The 23,712-nt window shown below is 38.4% G+C and overlaps 1 protein-coding gene across 3 annotated transcripts in view; it reads right to left on the reverse strand.

Annotated features, from left to right (window-relative positions):
• The window catches only part of GPAT3 (glycerol-3-phosphate acyltransferase 3), a 65,228-nt gene that overhangs the window by 37,146 nt on the left and 4,370 nt on the right, over nucleotides 1–23,712 (reverse strand). For all 3 annotated transcript variants that reach the window (XM_004472687.5, XM_004472688.5, XM_004472689.5), the window contains exon 3: nucleotides 19,591–19,657. In XM_004472687.5, the coding sequence (XP_004472744.1) occupies nucleotides 19,591–19,657 (67 nt within the window). The remainder of the gene's footprint in view (nucleotides 1–19,590; nucleotides 19,658–23,712) is intronic.

The raw sequence follows: 23,712 nt of genomic DNA on the forward strand, positions 1-23,712 counted from the left end.
AAATATGATGACATCAAGAGGTTGGTAAAGGAGGCACTAGAGGGCCTCCTAGGTGGCTTCCTGGGCTACAGTAAGGACAGGCTCTCTCCTGCAAGTGATACTCTTCTACTTTTGATGCTGGAGTTGGCATTGCCTTTAATGATCACTTTGTCAGACTCATTTCATGGTAGGACAATGAATTAGGCTACAGCAAAAGGGTGTGGACCTCATGGTCCACATGGCCTCCAAGGAGTAAGAGATCCTTGGACCACCAGCCCCAGTGACAGCATAAGAGGAAGACAGAGGAGTCAGCAGCCAGGGAGTCCTAGCCCCAACTGGCTCCCCAACACTGAGAATTGCCCATCCTCCACAGCTTCCACCCCTGAAGAAGGGGAAGAGCTCAGAGGGCCCTACCTTGTCATAAACCATCAATAAAGTCCACTGTACCCATCCATCCCCCAAATAAGAGCTTTGTTATAAAACCATACCTCTCCCAAAATATTCAACGGTCTCTCTTAGATGTAAAAGACTAGCCTAGACCAGTTTTCTAATCATTTTTTGCTAACAAGTTCTTTCTCACTCACAACTTTATTTTACTTTGTCAATCTTTTGTTCCATCTTTTATGGACATGGATGAAATAGATTAACTTCCTCCTTCAACTTTATTATGAATCACCCCTCAATATTTTTCTAAATTCAAGAATCAAACTTCACAGGTTTCACTTACCTCTATATTAACCATTTTTATGATATTCAGATTTCCTCTTTATCATCATTAACAAAAACTGTAAACCTAGGCTTATCTATGCCTTTACCTCAATCTAAATTGCTCTACTTTTAAGACTTTCCATAATTTAATCTTACCCTCTTACTCAACCTCATTTCTATTTTGTATCCCTTTATAAACTAAGCTCACTCCCATTGCTAACTAAACTAGTCCCTCATCCCCCGAGTTGAGAAAGCCTTCTTCTCTTCTCATTTAATCCCAATTCACCTCTAAATGGCTGATTCAATACCAAAATAACCACAAAAAAAATTCTCTGATGTCCCCCATCCCAAGTTGATCTCTTTTCATGCAGCTGATACAAATTTTCTTTATTATTTATATATAAATATGGGTATGGAAGTCACTACCTTTAACACCATCTTGTTCTCAATTGCCACAAGGATAATGGTGATTTCTCCTTATTTAGATTAGGATGTACTTGAGAGCATGCACAACATCAGCACATAACCTAGACATCAACTCTGCATCTGATGTTTTATGGCGAGGCTTTTTCTATCATGTAACTAAGACTGTTTATTCTAACTCACTTAAGAGTACCATTCTTGAGTAAGCTATCTCAAATGCAGACCCTCTCTCTTATAGTTCAGTCATCAAAACTATCAAGATTACCATAATTTCTATTCACATTTCCCATGTTGTTTAAACCCTGACTAACTTAAGAGCATTCAGTTGACTGCACTGCACTTTCAACTACGTCAAAGTAATCAAAGCAACCTCAAACAATAAAACTGAATCTATGACAAAACCCAATTACTCAATGGGGTCCTCTCTTTACAGTTACTGATGTCCTGTTATGCAGTGTAAGAACCCCCATCTATTCTCTAGGTCAAGAATGGTGAAAAGGTTTCATCAGCAAGGCCAACTGCAAATCAGTTAGGAATAAGTAACCAACTGTAGGACTGCATTAAAGTGGGCTTTTGAGGCCTCATCTCCATTCAGTGACAAAGACTTCATTAGCCAGTAATAACTAGGGTTATGGAAGAGGAAAACAGAGCATGTATTTGTTGACCTTGTTATCTGGGATTAGGATAGAATCAAAAGTGTTAACGGAAATAAAGATCCCTTCAGTTATCACATTTTCTACATGGTTTGCATTCTGAAACAGAATAATTTGTCCTTTTAAAAATAATTTTTTTGTTGTTTTTAGTTAGTAATTTTCTGCTAGTGTCTCTCTGTTATCAAAACCAAGTTAAAGTTTTGCACAGTGGCAGTATCATAGCTAATAAGGTTTATCTGAGGTGCAGTTATTGAAGCAGACTTGGCCCAATGGATAGGGCATCCGCCTACCACATGGAAGGTCCACAGTTCAAACCCCGGGCCTCCTTGATCCGTGTGGAGCTGGCCCACATGCAGTGCTGATACGCTCTAGGAGTGCCTTGCCACGCAGGGGTGTCCCCCCCATAGGGAAGCCCCACTTGCAAGGAGTGCACCCCATAAGGAGAGCCACCCAGCACGAAAGAAAGTGCAGCCTGCCCAAGAATGGTGCCATACACATGGAGAGCTAACACAACAAGATGATGCAACAAAAAGAAGCACAGATTTCCGGTGCTGCTGATAAGGATAGAAGTAGTCACAGAAGAACACACAGCGAATGGACAGAGAGAGCAGACAACTGGGGCGGGGGAGGGGAGAGAAAATAAATAAAACATAATTAAAAAAAAAGAAAACTAAGTTAAAAATACTAAGAGGTACTGAAGATTTACTTTTTTCTCTTGAGAAAGACGGATGGGAAAATCTATTCCCTTTTCATCATTCTGAAATAATCAATGATGATTATAAAATGAGAAGATTTTAACCTACCAAATATAAGTGCTAATCATGGAGTTGGAACCATGTGTTTATATCTACTCTAAAGCATAATTAAGGTGAGGGAGAGCATTTCAAAACATACTCAGTCGTCAGTCAACACTACAGAGAAACCAACAGGCAATAAAAGACAGAATTCCATTTTAACAACTAATATTTTAATATACCATTCAATATAATGCTGGCCCATACCTTGTTGATATACATTTAAGTTTGTAGATTTGGACTTTAATTTGACTAATCAAGAAATCCCATAACACAGAAGCATTCATAAAACTGCACCATTAAAATGAGCCATAAATTCAATTAAAATGTCAACCTGAAAAAAAAGAAGTCAATCTTATGGTTTGGCATTTACGTGTAGTATCTTTGATTATAATGCTAAATATTCTTAATAGATTTTATTGATGATTTTTTACTGCTATTGAGTTTCCTTATAAGTGACAAAGCCAGCACTCAACTTTACCTCTTGTAAATAATTTTGTACGTAGAATCAATGTTCAAAAATGGTTGCTATTATTAATGATAAAGTTCTTGCTTATAAGACTGAAATAAAATAGAGAAGATTTGGGGTTTTTTGGGGGTTTTCTCTGGGAGATGAGATGGCCAGAATGGAAGTAGAAGGGAGTTTGGCTTAGGGAACCCTTCTAAAATGACTTGCTGGATTTCCAATTTGGTACTTACCTCCTGAGATGCCTATACCTCCCAAAAGTAAAGAGGACTCTCTAAAATATACAGGTTGCATTCTTGAGGTGACTATTGTATCATCAGATCCTATCCTCTTCTCACTTTCAAATAAACTTTGAATATCAGGTCTTACCCAGCAGTTTTCAACCTTCCACGGTCTGAGATACAAGTACCCTCCTTTCAAACTGCTGAGGGATTTGAGACTAAAGGGAGGAGCTAAATGACCAACCAGATCTCCAAGTTATAATAGCTAGTGCTGGTGGATGAAAGATTTAATATTGCTTATATTATTTATGTGAAAATAATAATAATAGTTTCACTGAAAATAGGGTGCCATACATTTTCTTACTGCTATATGAAAATAAAAAACATTCATGAAATAATACAGAGTATGTTTTTTAGACTTACTGTATTCTTAGGATGTGGGGGCTTCCTACCTATGAATTAGGCTTATATCACTCCCATTCTCACTCCTGGCTTCACAATGCAGTTATAAAACAATCTAAATCTGATTTTCTACCTTCTCCTTGCCTGCCGGAATCATTCCAACCAGCTTATTCACTGTTAGTCAGTGATAAATGCTAAATCCTTTGCTATCACAGCTATATGCAAGTCTCTAACCCACTCTAGGGTATACCTTCTCTAGAACAGTACATTTTCATTAGATTATGAGGCAAATTTGAAGGAAAAATCCATTGTCTCACCTTTACGTTTCCTTTCTGGAACATGCTTCTCTTCTATTCTGTTAAACATGCTGCCTACAGAGCCATTCCCATGCCCAAACTTGTCATGCCATCCTTCCCTAAACCAGCCACCAAAAACTGTAGAAAGAAAATTCTGCTCCCTTGCAGGTCTTATTTGTCAGAAAACTAAAGTAAACCATGCTAAGGGAATGGGTAACCATAGACTAATGCATTATTCTTCAATAACAATGGTAGATTTTACCTCCCCTCCCCCAGGGGACATTTGGCAATGTCTGGAGACTTTGGTGGTTGTCACATATGGGAGGGGGATACTACTGGCATCTAGAGGGTATAAGCCAGGGATGCCACTAAACATTTTACAAACAGGACAGCCCCACAACAAAGAATTACATGGTCTAAAATGCCACTAATGCTGAGGTTGCAAAACTCTGCTCTAAGAGGTAATATATTTCAATTAGCAACTCCTTTGTTCTAAAGGTTCAAGTTTAAATTCCAGGCACTGGTTAGGTGGAAGGGAGATGTCTTAGGGAGCAGGTAACCAATAAATCACAACTCTTGAGAGATAAACAACTCATGTCTTGAGACATGTCACAACTTATGACACATAAAACTATTTGTCAGACTGAAGACTCTAACTGAACGATTACTTATATTTGTTTGGTTAGTTCTTTTTTTTTTAATTTTCAAGCATAAAATTAGTTTAACAAAACAGAAAAGTAAATATAACTAATATAATTAATAGAATATAATCAACAACAATATGTAATGTTTTTGTAACAAAAGCAAAGACATATTATATTAATACTAGGGGTCAAAAACAAAGGAATATGGTTTTATGAGATAGAATATGATTAAGCTTTTTCCCTCTTCTTCATTTTCTTCACTAATAAGAAGAATTTGAGTTTGTTTGGTTTGTTTATTAATACTATTACTGAAATAATGAACATGCTCTAATGATGATTGGGGTGATAAAAGCACAACTATGTGATTATACCAAATACCATTGATTGCATACTGTGGATGAATTGTATGCTTATTAATATGTATCAATAAAACTGATCTTTTACATTTATTTTTTTTTAATATGACCTTTCACATTTATTAAATTCTATGTATTCTTGGATCTTTTGCAGGGGGCTTTTTAAAAAGTTTCATGATCTATTGAGTTCTTTATTAGGATAAAAAAGCTGTTACAGGGAAACGGACTTGGCCCAGTGGTTAGGGCATCCGTCTACCACATGGGAGGTCCGCGGTTCAAACCCCCGGCCTCCTTGACCCATGTGCAGCTGGCCCATGCGCAGTGCTGATGCGCGCAAGGAGTGCCCTGCCACGCAGGGGTGTCCCCACGCACAAGGAGTGTGCCCCGTAAGGAGAGCTGCCCAGCGCGGGGGAAAGTGCAGCCTGCCCAGGAATGGCGCCGCCCACACATCCAGTGCTGCTGACAACAACAGAAGCGGACAAAGACGCAGCAAATAAACACAGAGAACAGACAACGGGGGGGGGGGGGGGGGGGGGATAATTAAATAAATAAATCTTTTTTTAAAAAGCTGTTATAGCTTTCTTTTTTTTTTAATTCATTTTTTCAATATTACATTAAAAAAATGAGGTCCCCATATACCCCCCACTCCCCTCATCCCACTACTCCCCCCATAGCAACATTCTCCTCCATCATCATGACACATTCATTGCATTTGGTGAATACATCTCTGAGCATCGCTGCACCTCATGGTCAATGGTCCACATCATAGCCCACACTCTCCCACGTTCCATCCAGTGGGCCAAGGGAGGACCTACAATGTCCGGTAATCGTCCCTGCAGCACTCCCCAGAATAACTCCAAGTCCCGAAAACGCCCCCACATCTCATCTCTTCCTCCCATTCCCCACACCCAGCAGCCACCATGGCCACTTTCTCCACACCAATGCCACATTTTCTTCAATTACTAATCACAATAGTTCATGAATAAAATATCAGTAAGTCCACTCTAATCCATATTCTATTCCTCCATCCTGTAGACCTTGGATTGGTTGTGTCCATTCCATATCTATATCAAGAGGGGGCTTAGATTCCACATGGATGCTGGATGCAATCCTCCTGCTTTCAGTTGTAGGCACTCTTGGCTCATTGATGTGGTGGTTGACATTCAACTCCATGTTAGCTGAGTGGGGTAAGTGCAATAAACCAGAGTGTAGGAGCTGAAGTCTGTTGAGGCTCAGGGCCTGGCTATCATATGGTCAGTCCAGAGATTCAGATCTAATCTATGTTAATCTATGAATCTTTCTGAATATTGGAGGAACAACAGAGTTTGTTGTGGGATTAGATGAGATAAAAGTACCTGGACAGAACATTAGGAATAATGCTTCCATAACTTGTTGAGTTTCCTTTTGTCTGTTATTTTATTTTTTTGAATTTGAAATAAAGTTTGAAAAAAAGGTAAGAAAAAAAAAAAAAACAGAAAAGTAAAGGAAAAAACATAAGATACCCATTGCTATACTTGCTTTAGATATTTAAAAGAAAAATTATAGGGAAGCAGATGTGGCTCAAGTGGTTGAGCTCCTGCTTCCTACATGGGAGGTTCTGGGTTTGGTTCCCTGTGCCTCCTGAAAAAAAAAAAGGATGAACAACATGCAAAATAAACACACAAAAAAAAAACTCAGGGGAGCTTATGTGGCTCAGTGACTGAACGCTGGCTTCCCACATATGAGGCCCCAGGGTCAATCCCCAGTCCCCATTACCGCAAAAAAATATATAAAAAGGAAAGAAAAATTATAGACACAGTTACAGCCACACCTTCCCATCTCTTCCCTTCCCTCCTAGAATATAACTACTATTCTGTTACATATAGCATTTTCATACATATATTTGTACTTATCTACATATATAAACATAAATATATAGTATCTGTGGTACTGAATTTTAAAGAAATGTTATCACACAACATATTTTCTTTTCTCTCAACATTGTTGGAGATTGATCTACTTCTTTTCCCTTCCTGTAGCTTTAATCATTGAATAGTATAGGGTATGACTAAACCAGCTTACTTACTAATTCCTCTGATGGGTGACAGTTGTTTCCACATTCGCATTGTTTATATACACTTGCAACATGTTTCCTAATACGTACATGCTGGGAGTTCAGCTAAGTGAGATAGCTTAGGAAAATGAATTGTGGGGTTATAGAGTAACTGTAAGGAGTTCAACTGTACTAGGTATTGCCAAAGTGTTCTCCAAAGTGATTAACTAATTTTTCATTATATTAGCACTTAAAAGAAATACAGATTACTAGTCTGATAGTTGTCAAACAAACAAAAGGATCAAACCTTTGCCTTCTACAGAGCTATATTAAGATATGAGGATAAAAAGAAAAAGAATTTTCTCAGAATCACTTGCTACTAAGTAATTTTTGTTTGTTCTAAGAACAAAAACTGTACTCCCCAACCCCCCCAGAACTAAAAGAACACTTCCATATTTTGAAGGCAGTGTAAAAATTTTAAATATAATAAATAAATACATATTTGTAGGCCTTGACTGAATCTTGATTCAAATAAATCAATTATAAAAATAATTTGATGCAATTATGGAAATTTGAATATGCACTGTGCATTAGATGATATTAAGAAATTATTAACTTTGTTAAAGGGATAATGGCATTGTGGTTATTTTAAAAGTCCTTTTATTTTAAAGATGCATGAAAAGGCATGACCTTTTATACCTGTTTTAAAACGTTTTAGCAAAATGAGAATTGATAGATAATGCAAGTATGGCAAAATCTTGACAAATGAAGGTTCACCATAGTATTTCCTCAACTTTAATTTATGTTTGAAAATTTCATCATCATCATCATCATGCATGATACTTACCAATAGGGATAAACTACTAACATAAAAGCATGCAGACTCAAGCAAGACAAGAAACCTCAACCTACAAACCTTCCATACCCCATACCTGGATTATTTTCTTCTCTACAAGTAGCCAGCTAAATTCCAGGAATTTATCAATTAGATAATCTGATTAAATGCAGAACAGAAAATTAACAGAGGGGCTAATTTAACAGTAGGACCCATTACCAAAAATCCTTATGTGGCACCTCCCAGATTTGGACTATATGAGGACTTGTGGTGGCTGCATCATTTCCTGTTGCCAACAGTGCTGAGTCAGGCCAGTTGCACAGCCACGGGAACCGTGCCAAAATGACTGCGCCATGGCTTCTATTTATTGGTATTGCTGTGACTCATTCAAGGTCAATGGCAAAGGCAGACCTTTATGCGTGCCTGTCGACTTCTGGTTGGTAATCATTCAAAAATGTCCAAGTATCAGGATATAATTAGAATGGAATTAATCTTGAATCATGAATATTATATAATTAATTACATTAAATATCATTACAATTAAAACTTCTAACTGATCCAAGGCTGATAGCATAATAACTCCTAGAAATCAGCCAAGTACCCAAAGTGAAGACTGGCCACACTTAATAGTCAAATAGCCATTGTGCCACTTACAACAGAGTAAAATACAGATTGCTAAAATCTGTCAGACCATGTTCCAGGAGTGATGACAGGACAGCTGTTGCAAAGAAGGAAAGGAGCTGTTACCCTTCTCTTTCCTTGCTTTATTTTAGCTTTCTACACTGTAGTTGTAGCACATCAGATCTTCAAGAACAAAGAATAGAGTAGGGCCATAACTATCACTAAAGTGTAACGCTCAATAAAACAAAGTTATTTGAAGAGGAAAAAAGGTTTCTCTTCACCTTTGCTTTAACGATGAGGAAAAGTCCTTAAATCAAGAAAAGGAAGGTGCAGTAATTAGAGCTTCTTAAAGAGCTCTTATTTAGAACAACATCTAAAGTCCAATAAGTTAGTCATTTTACTAATAAGAGACAAAGTAGGACACAGGTAAAGATGGAAAAGGGTAATTTAACCCATAAAAATAATATTTCCCTGAGTTCAGCTTTAATTTGGCTGAAAGAAAAATCAGTAGGAGTTTAAACAGGGAGAGTTTAGGATGCGTTTCAAAAGTGTGTTTCACTAAAAATAAGAAGGGCAGAAGGAATTTTTTTGTGCAGAAAATAAAGATAACTATTCTCCCAGTTTAACTCATCTCTCCTGAACTCTTCTGTGATGGTTAGGCTATCGTGTCAACTCGGCCAGGTAATTGTGCCCAGTTGTTTGATCAAGCAAGCACTGGGCTAACTGTAATATAAGGGCATTTATGGACTTCAGTCACCATTGACTTTACTGCAGTGGTAAATCATAGAGAGCTGGTTACAGTTACATCAATAGGGAGAACGCCATCAGCCATGAGTGATGCTTTATCCAATCAGTTGAATGCCTTAAAAGGGGAAGTGATTCCAGCATTGAGAAAGAATTTCCCAGCTGTCTTTGGACAGCCAGCATCTCCCAGAACTCGTCAAGAACCTTCACTGGACTTTCATTGGAGCTCCTGGTTGCAGGCTGCCTGCGGAACCTAGACTTGTGCATCCCCACGGCTGCATGAGAGACTCTGATAAATCTCTTACTATCGATGGATATCCCTCGTTGATTCTGTTTCCCTAGAGAACCTTGACTAATACATCCCCCAAACCTATTAGTAATATGATATCATTCAGAAACATATCTAAATTGCACCAGCAGTGGCAGTGCAATATTGTGAGTGTAGACTGGCAGCACTGAGGCGTGCCTGTGTGCACAGATGAAAGAGAAGGGTGGGGCCATATGCATTACTAGAAGGGATTGTATAACACAGTGAGCCCTGTGGTAGGCAAGGATTGGCGTTAATAATATATAAATACAAGAATGTATTTAGATCTTTCGGATCTAAAACAAGAGTACATCACTATACAGGGTGTTAATAATAGGCTGGTATATGGGGGAGAGGGGAAATGCACCTAAAGCAAAATATGGATGATAGTTAACAGTAATAATTTAACATTCTTACCTCAAATGCAACAGAGGTACCACGCCAATGCCAAGTGTCAAAAATGGGAGGGGGGTGTGGGAATGTTGCATATTTTATTATTAGAAAAATGTTATTTGTCACAGAAACAAGCAAATTTCCCTGTAAGTTAAACTGTTTTACATGGTCAGGTATCTAGACAAACAAGGCTTTTAAACAGCTTGACCATCATAAAGCTACACACTTCTTTGGGCTACAAAAGCAGCCTTGTGGCCACAGGTATGTTTCCTGGATTGAAAGAGGCTGTGCAGTAAACAAAATTAAACTCCCCTCCTGGGGAAGTGTTACTACTTTCTCAAATAAGGTGACCAGAAACTCTGGAACATATCAACCTTGCCTAATAAAGGAAAACAGGCTCATTTTAAAATAAAAAAAAAAAAGCTCCAGTACTCCCGAGGCCCTTGGCCTGACTGTGACCCTTGCCCTAAACTTACACTGGCTCAGCTTTGACCTATGTATCACTGGTTGCAGTACAGAGACATGATGCTCCAAAGGGAAAAGATTTCACCAGTCAAGCACACAAGTGCTCAACGTAAGTATTTCATCACCTCTGTCATTCTAGGATTGTGACACTACCTCTCAGATTACTCCAAACCTCAGGATATATCAACAGGGCACACACCCTGTAAGCAGTGGCTATCCAAGCACAGGGTTTAGATGAGAGCAGGTGCACATACCATGAACAGTTGTGGGATTAACGGAGACGAAAGCAGCACATATCAGAGCCTAAATTAGATTGCTCATTGTCCTTTGCTTATGCACCTATTTAGCATTTATCACAGAATGGCCACTCTGGATGCAATATGACAAATGTTGCATGCATCAGTCATATTCTGATTTATATTTTCTCTTCCTGTTCATGTCTACTTCTTCCTAGGGATACCATGGAAAAGACAAAGTCCAGAGATAGAAAAAGTAGAATGACAAAAAACAAAAACAAAAAACACATAAAAACCCACAAAAGTTAAAGATATGCAAAAAATCCTCACTTCCATCTAGGCTGCAACAGTGCTTCAGGACACTCTCCCCTAATTACCTAGTTAACCCCGTTAACTTTAAAAAAAATTGAAAAACCCTGTGCTCCTTTAAATTCATGGCCTAAGAAAGGCACCACCACCACCTCAATCCATAGTGTCTCATAAAATTTCACTCAAGGTCACTGATGACAATCTAAAAGTCCCACCAAGTACAATAGAAAATCAAGAGAAATTATTCTCTCCTTTAAATCATAAGAGCATATGTTTTAAAATGCATCCAGAAAAAAACCAACAACCTAGATCTGCTATATCTAGGAGAAGATATCCAGCAATAAAAAGAGGATCAAGTACAGATAAAAATATAGAAATAGCCAACCTAGATAAAATGCTACTGGTGATAGCACTTGGTGTTTAAGTGTACCCCATGAAACTCTACAAGTTGTTTCAATTATATAAAAATACTAAGATGTTTTCACGCATATATTTTATTTTTAAAACTCACTCTAGTATACAATTCCCTTTAGCATAGCCGCCAAAAGATTAATTCCTCCTAGTGATGTGTTTGATGTTTTGGCCATTTTTTAAATCCTAAATTAGGTAGGCACAAAATTATTTCTGTATTATTTTTTTTAATCCATAAAGTCTTAGTTTTTCAAAGATCTAAAAATTAAATCTAGTGATTTATTGCTTCTTTATTGCATAGCCATTGCTCCCATAGAATTCTTCTCACCTATGAACTCAGTGTCTTAAACAATTCTTAAAACTCTTATACCAAGTGAAAGGGTTTATTTGTATAAAAAGAAAGTACATAAATACAAGGAGGAACTGATCAGCTCAGCTGACTTGTTAGCTCACTTCTACCAGAAGCTAACTGGTATTATGCAGGAAAAAGTGTACCATCATTAAACATTAGGAAACACTAAATTTAATAAAACATTTAAAGTTTCTTTATTGAAGGGCTTTTCCAAGCCATGATTCTCCAAAGCAAAGTGTAGTAGTTTATTTCACCAAGAAGTTATTTTTTACTTAATGCATTGTCAATTAGCCTTTGAGAGGAAAGAGCATTTTGAGGAACACAGTTTGAGAACTATAAATTAGAATAAGGTGTTAATGAAGACTCAAAAACAAATATAACACCTATATGGTTCAATTAGCCTTTTTTGTTAACCATTTGTCTACATCTTTAAAACCATGGGCAGGTGACAAGTTGATCAAGGTGACAGTCTAAGATGCCACAGGGGGCCATGCTCCCACAAAATCCTTGAACAATTAGTAAAAACTGGCAGAGCTGTTTTCGTCAAAACTCCAGAAAATAGTTACAGGGTTACAGTTCATGACCGAGTGCCATCAAGAAAAGGCAGCTTTGAAAAATGGTAGCTCGCAGTGCCCTTGCTGGCCCCTTTCCCACATCTCTCCACAGCGTGGAGCCAGCCAATGCTATTGTGGGACCCCTGTTCCAGAGAAAGCAGAGTAACCCCATGCCCATACTGCAGTGCACATATGTTGGTGCCAATCAATCAGGTGGCAGCTCATCTCCAGCTTCCCCTCCCAGAACATGCTCTATAGATAGAAGCATTTTGTAGACAGCTAAAGCAGCATAAGAAAAAATTAAGTTAAAGTAACCTGGGGCAAAGGATTACCGGGTTTAAGTCATAAAATAGCACACCTGTATTAGTCAGCCAAAGGGGTGCTGATGCAAAATACCAAAAATTGGTTGGTTTTTATAAAGGGTATTTATTTGGGATAGGAGCTTACAGATACCAGGCCATAAAGCATAAGTTACTTCCCTCACCAAAGCCTACTTTCACGTGTTGGAGCAAGATGGCTACTGATGTCTGTGAGGGTTCAGGCTTCCTGGGTTCCTCCCTTCCTGGGGCTTGCTTCTCTTTCCTATGTGTGCTTACTTCCTGGGGCTCCAGCTTAAACTCCAACATCAAAAACTTTTAACTCTGTCCCTTGCCATGCCTTTTATCTGTGAGTCCCCACCCACCAAAGGGTGGGGTCTCAACACCCTACTGGCACCAGAGGTTTACATAATTATTTAATCAAGTAAACCTATGAATCCAATATAATCTAATATGCCCAGAGGAAAAGATCAGTTTACAAACATGATCCCAACATTTCTTTTCGGAATTCATCAATAATATCAAACTGCTACAGCATCCAAGAGAGGGAGAAAGTCTCTTACATAGGGAGTTGAGAGCATTCAAAGTCCTATAAACAGGACTTCCTAAGGCCACCAGCAAGCACAAGCCCAGAACAAGAACCAGGCTCAGAAATGATGGAAAGGACCCTGTACTTCACACTCACTTCAGGCTGATCTTCTTGCTAAGAGAGCTAAACTCTAAAAGATAATGCCAGCCAATGCAGAATAAATGTGAAAAGAATATGAAGGGTGATTTTTGCATTGATTTGTTTTCATTAGTTCCAGGAACTCAAAGAAATCTCTGTTAGATCACTAGCTGGATAAAAACTTAAGGTACAGAAAGCCCAGAAACTAACTCCCATAGTTACAGTTAAAAACATTGAAATGTACAGTGTGCAACTAAAGATTATAAGACAAACAAGAAACAGGAAATCATGGCCCGTCCAAATGAAGACAAAAATCCAGAAGCCATCAACAAAAAAAGACCAGACTTTGGACATAGTGGAAAGACTTTTAAAAAAATTATCCTCAGTATGCTCAAGGAGATAAATGAAAACACAGAGAAAGAACTACAGAACACTAGGAAAATAATATGTAAGCAGTATGAGAAGCTCCTTAAAGAGATAGAAAATTTAAAAGGAACCAAACAGAAATATTGGAGATGAAGTCTACAATAACTGAAATGAAAGATAACCTAGGGGAAGTGGACTTGGCCCAATGGATAGGGCGTCCGCCTACCACATGGGAGGTCCGCAGTTCAAACCCGGGGCTTCCTTGACCTGTGTGGAGCTGGCCCATGTGCAGTGCTGATGCGCACAAGGAGTGCCGTGCCACGCAGGGGTGTCCCCCACGTGCGGGAGCCCCACGCGCATGGAGTGCTCCCGTAAGGAGAGCCGCCCAGAGCAAAAGAAAGTACAGCCTGCCCAAGAATGGTGCTGCACACACGGAGAGCTGACACAACAAGATGATGCAACAAAAAGAAACACAGATTCCCAGTGCCGCTGATAAGGATAGAAGCAGTCACAGAAGAAAACACAGCGAATGGACACAAAAGAGCAGACAACTGGGGGGGGGGGGGGGGGGGAGAGGGAGAGAAATAAATAAATAAATAAATCTTTTTTTATAAAAGGAAAGATAACCTAGAAGGTTTCAACAGTAGATTGGAGTTGGCAGAGAAAAGAAACAGTGAATATCAAGATTACAAGACAATGGAAATCATTCAGGCTGAGGAGCAGAAGGAAAAAAGAATGAAAAAAAGCAAGCAGAGCCTAAGAGACCTATGGGACACCATCAAGCATACCAATATGTGCATTATGGGAACCCCAGACGGAGAAGAAAAAGAGAAAAGGGGAGAAGGAATACGCAAAGAAAAAACAGCAGAAAACTTCCCAAATTTAATAAGAGACATGAATATGCTCATCCAAGAAGTCAATGAACTCCAAACAAAATAAAGTCAAAGAGAACCATTCCCAGACACATAGTAGTCAAATGGTCAAATGCCAGCAAACAGGAGAGAGTCCTGAAAGCCACACAAGAAAAGCAAACTGTTATGTACAAGAGAGTTCCGATAAGATCAGATGCTGATTTCTCATCAGAAATCAATGAGGCAAGAAGGCAGTGGGATGAAAAAAAAGTATTGTAAGAAAACAACTGCCAACCAAAAATTTTATATCCAGTGAGGCTCTTTCAAAAATGACCGATAAGCAATGCTAAAGGGAGTTCTTCAGACTGAAAGGAAAGGACACTAGACAGTGGACTGAAAGCATATAAAGAAATAATGAGCAAAGCAAGCCAGACACAAAAGGACAAATACTGTATGATTGTGTTATTATGAACCAAATATATTGTGTAACATATTGTATGATTCAAAAAAAAAAGTATATGTATCCAATACATTTAATTGAAAAATGGATAATTTAGAAAATAAAATAAAGAAGAAGAAGAAGAGGAAGAAAAGAAATAATGACCTCCAGTAAAGGCAACCATACGGTAATTATAAATTCCAGTACTATTGTATTTGGTCTATAACTCCATTTTTACTTCTTATAGGTTCTAAAATACAAATGTATAAAAAGCAATAATAACTCTATGGTGTTGGACATACAACGTACAAACATATGAAGCAAATATTGATGAAACTATAGTATTCAAAACAACATGGTACTGGGAGGAAGTTCACCTGGGCAAATAAATATGTTCAAATGTTCATGGAGCATTGTCATGGTAGGTGGAGAGCCACAAAATAACCAAAAGAATATTGAAATCCTCATCCTGGGAAGATCTGCCACATTCTCTTATGGAATAGCAAGAATCTCCCAAGTACAGAGGTGATGGTTAGTGAAAGAGGATGGTCCTTTGATGGGCCCTTGATATTGATTACTGTGCTTATAAACTTTTACCCTTAAAATTGAAACTTTGCATAGTATTACAGGCTGTGTAAGTGTTAGCTCCTGAGAGCCTCCTTATTGGTCAAATGTGGCCTCTCTCTGAGCCAAACTCAGCATATAAATGCAATAACTTCCCACCAGCATGGGACATGACTCCCAGAGATGAGCCTCCCTGGCACTGAGGGATTATGACCAAGCACCAAACAGAAATGCAACTGGAAAAAGACCTTGACCAAAAGGGGGAAAAAGTTAAGAGAAATTAGTTTATATGGCTAAAAAACTTCAAAGTGAGTTGGGAGGTCATTTCAGAGGTCACATTTATGCACATCTCAGCAGGATCTTACAGACTGCCAAATTAGACACTACCCCAAACAGCAGGGCACCTTAGGGCTCTGGAGACACCCAGGCACTATGATCAGGGCAGACAGCTCATGAGTTTGGTGCCTTGCCAGTGGGTCCTACTTTGGAGTTTATGGCCCCAGTGTGAAAGAACTGGACTCAGTTTTGCTTTCTCTACACATGGCTCTTTAGTCCCTTCTACTGGAACCTATAGTTGGTGCTGGAGTTGGTACATGTACATTCAAGAGACTTGAAACTTTGAGCTGTCCATGTGCCAGCTGGGCCCTGAGCCTCAGTGGAGTTGCAACACCTACTTTCCAGTTCATTGGACTCGCCCAGGACAACTAACAAGGAGGTGATGATGGACAACCAGCATACCAAGGAAACAAGAGAGTCTACAACTGTAAGCAAGAGAATCCCATCCATCAGCCACACGGGAGTGAAGCCCCTCTCAATTAGAGGTGGGTGGTCATCACCATCCCAGAATCCTCCAGGATTGGGGAATGAACTACGGACGAGAGTGGACTAACTGGTATTCTACTACAGACTTATTGTGATCCTAGTAATGGAAGAACTTATATCACTGATGTAAAGGCAGCAGCCACTGGAGGTTCTGAGGTCAGGGAGAGGGAAAACAGGTACAATACAGGGGCATTTTTGGGACTTGGGAATTATCCTGAATGACACTGCAACAACAGATACAGTCCATTATATATCTTGCCATAACCTATAGAACTGTGTGAGAAAGAGTATAAACTACAATGTAAACTATAATCCATGCTTAGTGGCAATGCTACAAAATGTATTAATCAATTGCAATGAATGTACCACACTAATGAAGGATGTTTTTAATGTGGGTAAATGTGGGTGGTGTGGGAAGAAGGGCATATGGGAATTCCCTATATATTTTATGTAACATTTATGTAATCTAAATATATATTTTTTTTAAATAAAAAAATTTTTAAGATAAATTAAAAAAAAAAAACATGGTACTGACACAGGACAGATATATAGATCAACAGAATCCAATTTAGGGTTCAGAAATAAATCCTCACATTTCTGGTCAACTAATTTTTGACAAGGATGCCAAGTCCACTCAATAGGGAAAGAATAATCTGTTCCCCAAATGGCATTGAGAAAGCTGGAAATCCATTTGCAAAAGAATTAAGGTGGACCTCTACTTCACACCATATATAAAAATTAACTCAAAATAGATCAATAACCTAAATGTAAGATCCAAAAGTATGAAACTCCTAGAAGAAACCATAGGGAAGCATCTTCAGGACCTTATGTTGGACAATGGTTTCTTAGACTTTGCCCCCAAAACACTAGCAACAGAAGAGAAAAATAGATAAATGGGACCTTATCAAAATTAAAAACTTTTGTGCATCAAAGGACTTTATCATGAAAAGTGAAGATAAAAAACCCCACAAACAATGGAGAAAATATTTGGAAACCACATATATCCAATGAGGGTTTAACATCCATTATATATAAAGAAATCCTCCAACTATATAACAAGAAAAAAACAAACAACCCAATTGAAGATTGGGCAAAAGATTTGAATAGACAACTCCAAAGAAGATATACAAATGGTCAATAAAACATGAAAAGATGCTTAACTTAATTAGCCACCAGGGAAATGCAAATCAAAACTACCATGAGATACCATTACATACCATCTAGAATGGTTACTATTATAAAAAACAGAAAATAACAAGTGTTGGGGAGATGTACAGAAAGAGGAACACTCTTCATTGTTGGAATGTAAAACGGTATAGACACTGTACAAGACAGGTTAGCATTTCCTCAAAAAGTTAAGTATAGAATTACCAGAAGACCCAGAAATCCCACATCTAGATAAATACCCTAAAGAATTAAAAGCAGGGGCTTAAACAGATATTTGCACACCAATGTTCATATTGACATTATTCACAATTGTGAAAAGATGGAAGCAACCCAAGCACCCACTGAGGAATAGATAAACAAAATGTATATACATACAATGGAAAATTATTCAGCATTAAAAAGGAATGAGGGAAACGGACTTTGGCCCAGTGGTTAGGGCGTCCGTCTACCATATGGGAGGTCCGTGGTTCAAACCCCGGACCTCCTTGACCCATGTGGAGCTGGCCATGCGCAGTGTTGATGCGCGCAAGGAGTGCTGTGCCATGCAAGGGTGTCCCCCGCGTGGGGGAGCCCCACGCGCAAGGAGTGCGCCTGTGAGGAAAGCCGCCCAGCGTGGAAAGAAAGAGCAGCCTGCCCAGGAATGGCGCCGCCCATACTTCCCATGCCGCTGAGGACAACAGAAGCGGACAAAGAAACAAGACGCAGCAAATAGACACCAAAAACAGACAACCAGGGGAGGGGGGGAAATTAAATAAATAAATAAATCTTTAAAAAAAAAAAAAAAAAGGAATGAAGTTCTGATACATGCTACAATATGTAAGAACCTTGAAAACATCATTTTGAGTGAAATGAGTCAGACACAAATATTACATGATTTCACTGACATGAATTAGAACTTAGAATACAAATTACCAGGGACTGTGTTCAGGGTAGGTTATGGTGAGTTAATGCTTAACTGATCCAGAGTTCCTTTTTGGGGTGATGGAAAAGTTTTGGTAATAGATGGTGGTCTCAGAAGCACAATATTGTAAATATAATAAAACCACTGAATTATATATTTGAATATATTTTAAGTTGTATATATGATACTAGAATTAAAAAAGAAAAAAACACATAGGAATATACAACCACAGTGAATTCTAATGTAAACCATGGACTATAGTTAATAATACAATTATAATAATTTCAACAATCATAATGAAGGTACCACACTAATGCAAAATGTTAATAATGGAGAAAACTACATAAGTGATGTGGGGCATATATGATAACTTTGCATTTTCTTTCTTTTTTTTTTTTAATTTCTCTCCCCTCCCCCCCCACCCCCCCACCCCTCGGCCCCAGTTTTCTGTTCTCTGTCTCCATTCATTGTGCATTCTTCCATGACCGCTTCTGTCCTTATCAGCGGCACTGGGAATCTGTGTCTCTTTTTGTTGCGTCATCTTGCTGCATCAGCTCTCCATGTGGGCGGTGCCATTCCTGGGCAGGCTGCACTTTCTTTCACGCTGGGCAGCTCTCCTTACGGGGCGCACTCCTTGCGTGTGGGGCTCCCCTACGCAGGGACACCCCTGCGTGGCACGGCACTCCCTGCACGCATCAGCACTGCGCATGGGCCAGCTCCACACGGGTCAAGGAGGCCCGGGGTTTGAACCACGGACCTCCCATGTGGTAGATGGACGCCCTAACCACTGGGCCAAGTCCGCTTCCCAACTTTGCATTTTCTGCACGATTTTTCTATAAAACTATAACTTCTCTAATTAATTTTTTAAAATAATTTTTGAAAAATAATGCTCTAACGGTTTTTGAAGTGATAAATGCATAACTATGTGACTATACCAAATACCACTGGTTGTACACGTTGGATGAACTGTATGCTTTATTAATAAGTATCAATAAAATTGTTTAAATTAAATAAATGAAATAAAAAGATATGGGCAGCCATCTTTAAATGTATGCCATTTGAAAGGAAAACACTACCCTATAACAACACACAGATGAATTAGTAGAAATTATCCCCTTACAGGAAAAAGTCAATCAAAACTCAAGACTATCGCTATTTTGCAAATAGGACAGAATTATGAATGATCCAAGGGCTATAGAAAGCACTTCTTTCAGCATATTTCGAGTTCAAATCAGATATATGTTCTTCTACTTAATTTCAATATTTTAACAATCACAATGAAAAAGAAGGCTTACCAACAGAAGCTGAGTTTTTAAGAAGCGACTCCTTTTGGACTCCTTTTTGTATTCGTATTGTGGCCCACTGTTCCAAAACAAAAAGTATTCATGTAAACCAATCCACAGACAATTTAAAATACTTAAACTATTCTTATGTGGATGTGAAAGTATACATTAAGCCATGGCTCTATTTGAATTTATGATATAACCCAGTGAATTTCTGATTGTCCCAGATACACTCTTACATTAATTACTAATAATGCTCTACTAAAACAAGCAAGGATCACTTTCACCCATCCTAATCCCTCATCCACACCTGGTGTCCCAATAATGTACTCCTTGGCAAGGCCATGAAGCAGGGCTGTCAAGAGGAAAGGTTTTGGCAAAAGCCATTGATCATACACTTTGGAGAGATTGTATGATATGTGAATATATCTCAAGAAAACTCCTTTAAAAAAAAAAAAGGAAAGAAAGATTAGGTTTAAAGTTACTTAATTCCTCTAGGCTCAGTTTACTTATCTATAAAATGAATATACAGTTCCTAATCTCAAAAGGTTGCCATAAAGATTAAATGAGATAATACACATAGAAATTAAACACAAACCCCAAATAAAGATAACTATTATTTTCATAACGTATTAGGCCTTCAGGGATAGAGCATGCTCAAAGAGGCCTAATTGCCTGCATCAGAAACAAGATTGCAGAAAGAGGCAGTGCAAGACTTGGAAACCTGGGAAGGAATCAGTGAAATCATAACTAAAGAGATTATCTCTCTACCTGGTCACTTACCTTCTAAGATGCATAGTTATGATTGACGTCCAGAGGTTTCATATACTTTAGGAAGTGAAAAACTCAATTCCCATTTTGTTTTGTATGAATATGGGAGCAGAAATATATCAAGATGTGGTTTTTTAAACATTTTTCTTTGTTATACATTTTTACACATTCCCAAAATTATTTACCATTAACATCCCAGCTGTGCAGACTGCAAGAAAACTTATTTAACTTAGCATTGCAGAATATCCCAGTTTAGAAAAGCAGCAATTAAAATGTTATTCAGATTATCATAATTCCAGAAGCTAACAGTGTCTAAATTGACTGATTTGAGTGGAGAAGGAGCAAAATAAGAGGTAAAAGGCATTGTAATAATTATAATTAGGACTTAAGCACCCTTAGAGGGTCAAAAGATAGAAAATATATCAAGGCAAATGCCAGACTCTATTAAAAATGTCTTATTTATTTGAAAATTGAATTATTTAATTTTGAAAATTAAAATTGTTTGATTTTTGAAAATTAAATTATTTAATTTTCAAATAAATAAGACTATAACTTACAGAGAATAAACACCCTAAAACATGCCCCTGAAAGCCAAGGAGTCAGGCTATATTAAGACCCCCATATTACAACCCAGACAGCCAGGTAGGAACATGCCATTTGCACTTAGAGAACAACCTATAAATAGAGGTCTAATGTTCCATGCTATAAGTGGTAAATCACTAATGCTAAAACTCAAGTCTTAATCTTGTTGCATCCTTTTATCTTCCTTGCTGATTTGGTTCAGGAGTTCTCAAACTCTGGACTTTCACCTCCCATCTTTTCAGTAGTTGAGGTAGTTTTATCTCCATAGATTGCTACTTAAAACTTTGACATCATAAATTATTATTTGTAAATAACCCAAGATGATAAAGTAAAACTTTGTGAACAACCAATTATTATTCATGTCCGAACTTACTTTGTTTTATTGTGAGCATGTGATTTTATATTTTATACAAATGGTAATTACCTGAGGCTAGTACAATTATTTCCTGTTCATATGATGGAAAAGTTTGGTATTTTGTGGCATTCCTCAAATAGCATGTTGTGCAACAAAAAGCTCTGTGTTCTGCCCCCAAACAAGTTTCAGAACCCATAATCTCTCCTGAAATGGTATTCAAATTTAGCAAATATTAAAGTTTGAGGAAGAGCCATTTAATGCCAGTGGGAATTTGCACTGGAAGACCATTTTCTTCTTCAGGCTTACTCTCCAGTGAAAAGTAAAAAAGCACCTATGCTTTGCAGCCAGACAGAAGCACACTGAAAGTGTGGTTTCTGCACTCCCTAGTTGTAATCCTCTCAGACAAATGATTTTAACCTCTCAGGGTCTCAGTTTCATCAGCTCTAAAATGGGACAAATAGCAAGGGTTGTTTGTGGAGATTAAAGGACATAACCTATAGGAACCTAGCACAAAGTAGGCACTAGAAAAATGTTGGCTTCCTCCTCCCTCCCCTCACTATAGGTATCGAAAATGTTCGGCTATTTACAGACTGTGTTTCTCCCAATAAATAACTATTTCTCTTTAAGCTGTTCAGGTAAAGCCAAATACAAAGGTAGAATCCTTTCCAGATTGATCTCAGAGTACATCTCTTCAAGTAAGATGCCACTGTCAGCTAAATGGTACCGAAGTACAGAAGCAGTTTCTAACAATTTTCATTACTTCTCTCTACCTCACCCGCAAAAGAAAGTTGAAAAACAATTTCCAATAAAGTTTTCATTCCAACTTAATTTCAAAATCCTTTTGAAAGAAAAAAAAATAGTTGTCCACAATTCACAAAAAAAGAAATAATGTCAAGAAGAATTTTTAAAGCTTAGGTCAAAGGCTTGCAAAAATGTGACTAAAAACTATACAATTCTAAAAGGCATTTAAGAATTGACTAAGGGGGAAGCGGATTTGGCCCAACTGATAGGGCATCCACCTACCACATGGGAGGTCCGCGGTTCAAACCCAGGGCCTCCTGACCCGTGTGGAGCTGGCCCATGCACAGTGTTGATACATGCAAGGAGTGCCCTGCCATGCAGGGGTGTCCCCCGCACAGAGGAGCCCTATGCACAAGGAGTGCGCCCCGTAAGGAGAGCCACCCAGTGCAAAAAAAGTGCAGACTGCCCAGGAATGGTGCCACACACAAGGAGAGCTGATGCAGCAAGATGACACAACAAAAAGAAACACAGATTCCCGGTGCTGCTGACAAGGATACAAGTGGGCACAGAAGAACACACGGCAAATGGACACAGAGAACAGACAGCTGGGGAGGAGGGGGAAGGGGAGAGAAATAAATAAATAATTTTTTTAATTTGAAAAAAAAAAAGAATTGACTAAGGAGAGCATAAAGAGGAGGAAAATGCATAAAATTGATAAAAACTCAAATTATGAGTTTTACTTAAGTAACAGCTGGCCCTCAACTGTGGCAAAATAAAGCAGGGTTTTGGCAGAGGATGTCTTCTTAAAAGGATAAAAACTTGGGTTCCAGATTCAAATTAAAGTCCTGATTCTACCACTTACAGCTGTATGCCACTGTCTGGACAAATGGTGTCTCTCTCTATGAAGCTCTTTTCCAAGTATATCAGTAAGAATAACAATAGACCCTACTCAGAAAGATGCAGAATTAAATGACATAAAACCGCACTACACAGGACCTGGCACATATAGAGTGATTAATACATGGTAGCTGTGATGGTTAATTGTGTATGTCAACTTGGCTAGTTTATGGTGTCCAGCTGTTTGGCCAAATAATATGGAGTATTTCATAGATGGGATTAGCATCAACAATCTGTTGCTCTTAAGGAGATTGCCCTCCATAAGGTGGATGGGCCTCATCTAATCAGTTGGAGGCCTTAACAGCAAGAACTGAAGGTTCCAGAGGTCAGAAGAATTTCTGCCTCAAGGTTTCAAGATTCCTCCCACCAGAATTTCCAGCCCAGCAGCTCACACTGAGGAATTCACCTTTACCAGAGTTTGCAGTCTGTGTACCATTCCACAGAATTCAGACTTGCAAGCCTCATGGTTATGTGAGCCAATTTCTTATAAAAAATTTATTTTCCTATGGCTCTCTTTCTATGGAAAATTCCTGAGTGATATAGTAGGTTTTCTTATAATTACTTTTAGTCATAAACAATTATGACCTTCCAGCAAATTTATTAAATTTCTAACACCATAGGTATTAAAAACCATCTGAGAACTCTTGACATGCCTTTTTTAAAAAGCTGTAAAACTAATTGGTGGGGGAGCAGATATAGCTCAGTGGTTAAGCACCTGCTTCCCACGTATAAGGTCCTGGGTTCAATCTCTGGTACCTCCTTAAAAAAAAAGTGGTAGATGGGGAAAA

This window comes from Dasypus novemcinctus, chromosome 1, assembly GCF_030445035.2.
Source record: "Dasypus novemcinctus isolate mDasNov1 chromosome 1, mDasNov1.1.hap2, whole genome shotgun sequence".
NCBI lineage: Eukaryota > Metazoa > Chordata > Mammalia > Cingulata > Dasypodidae > Dasypus > Dasypus novemcinctus.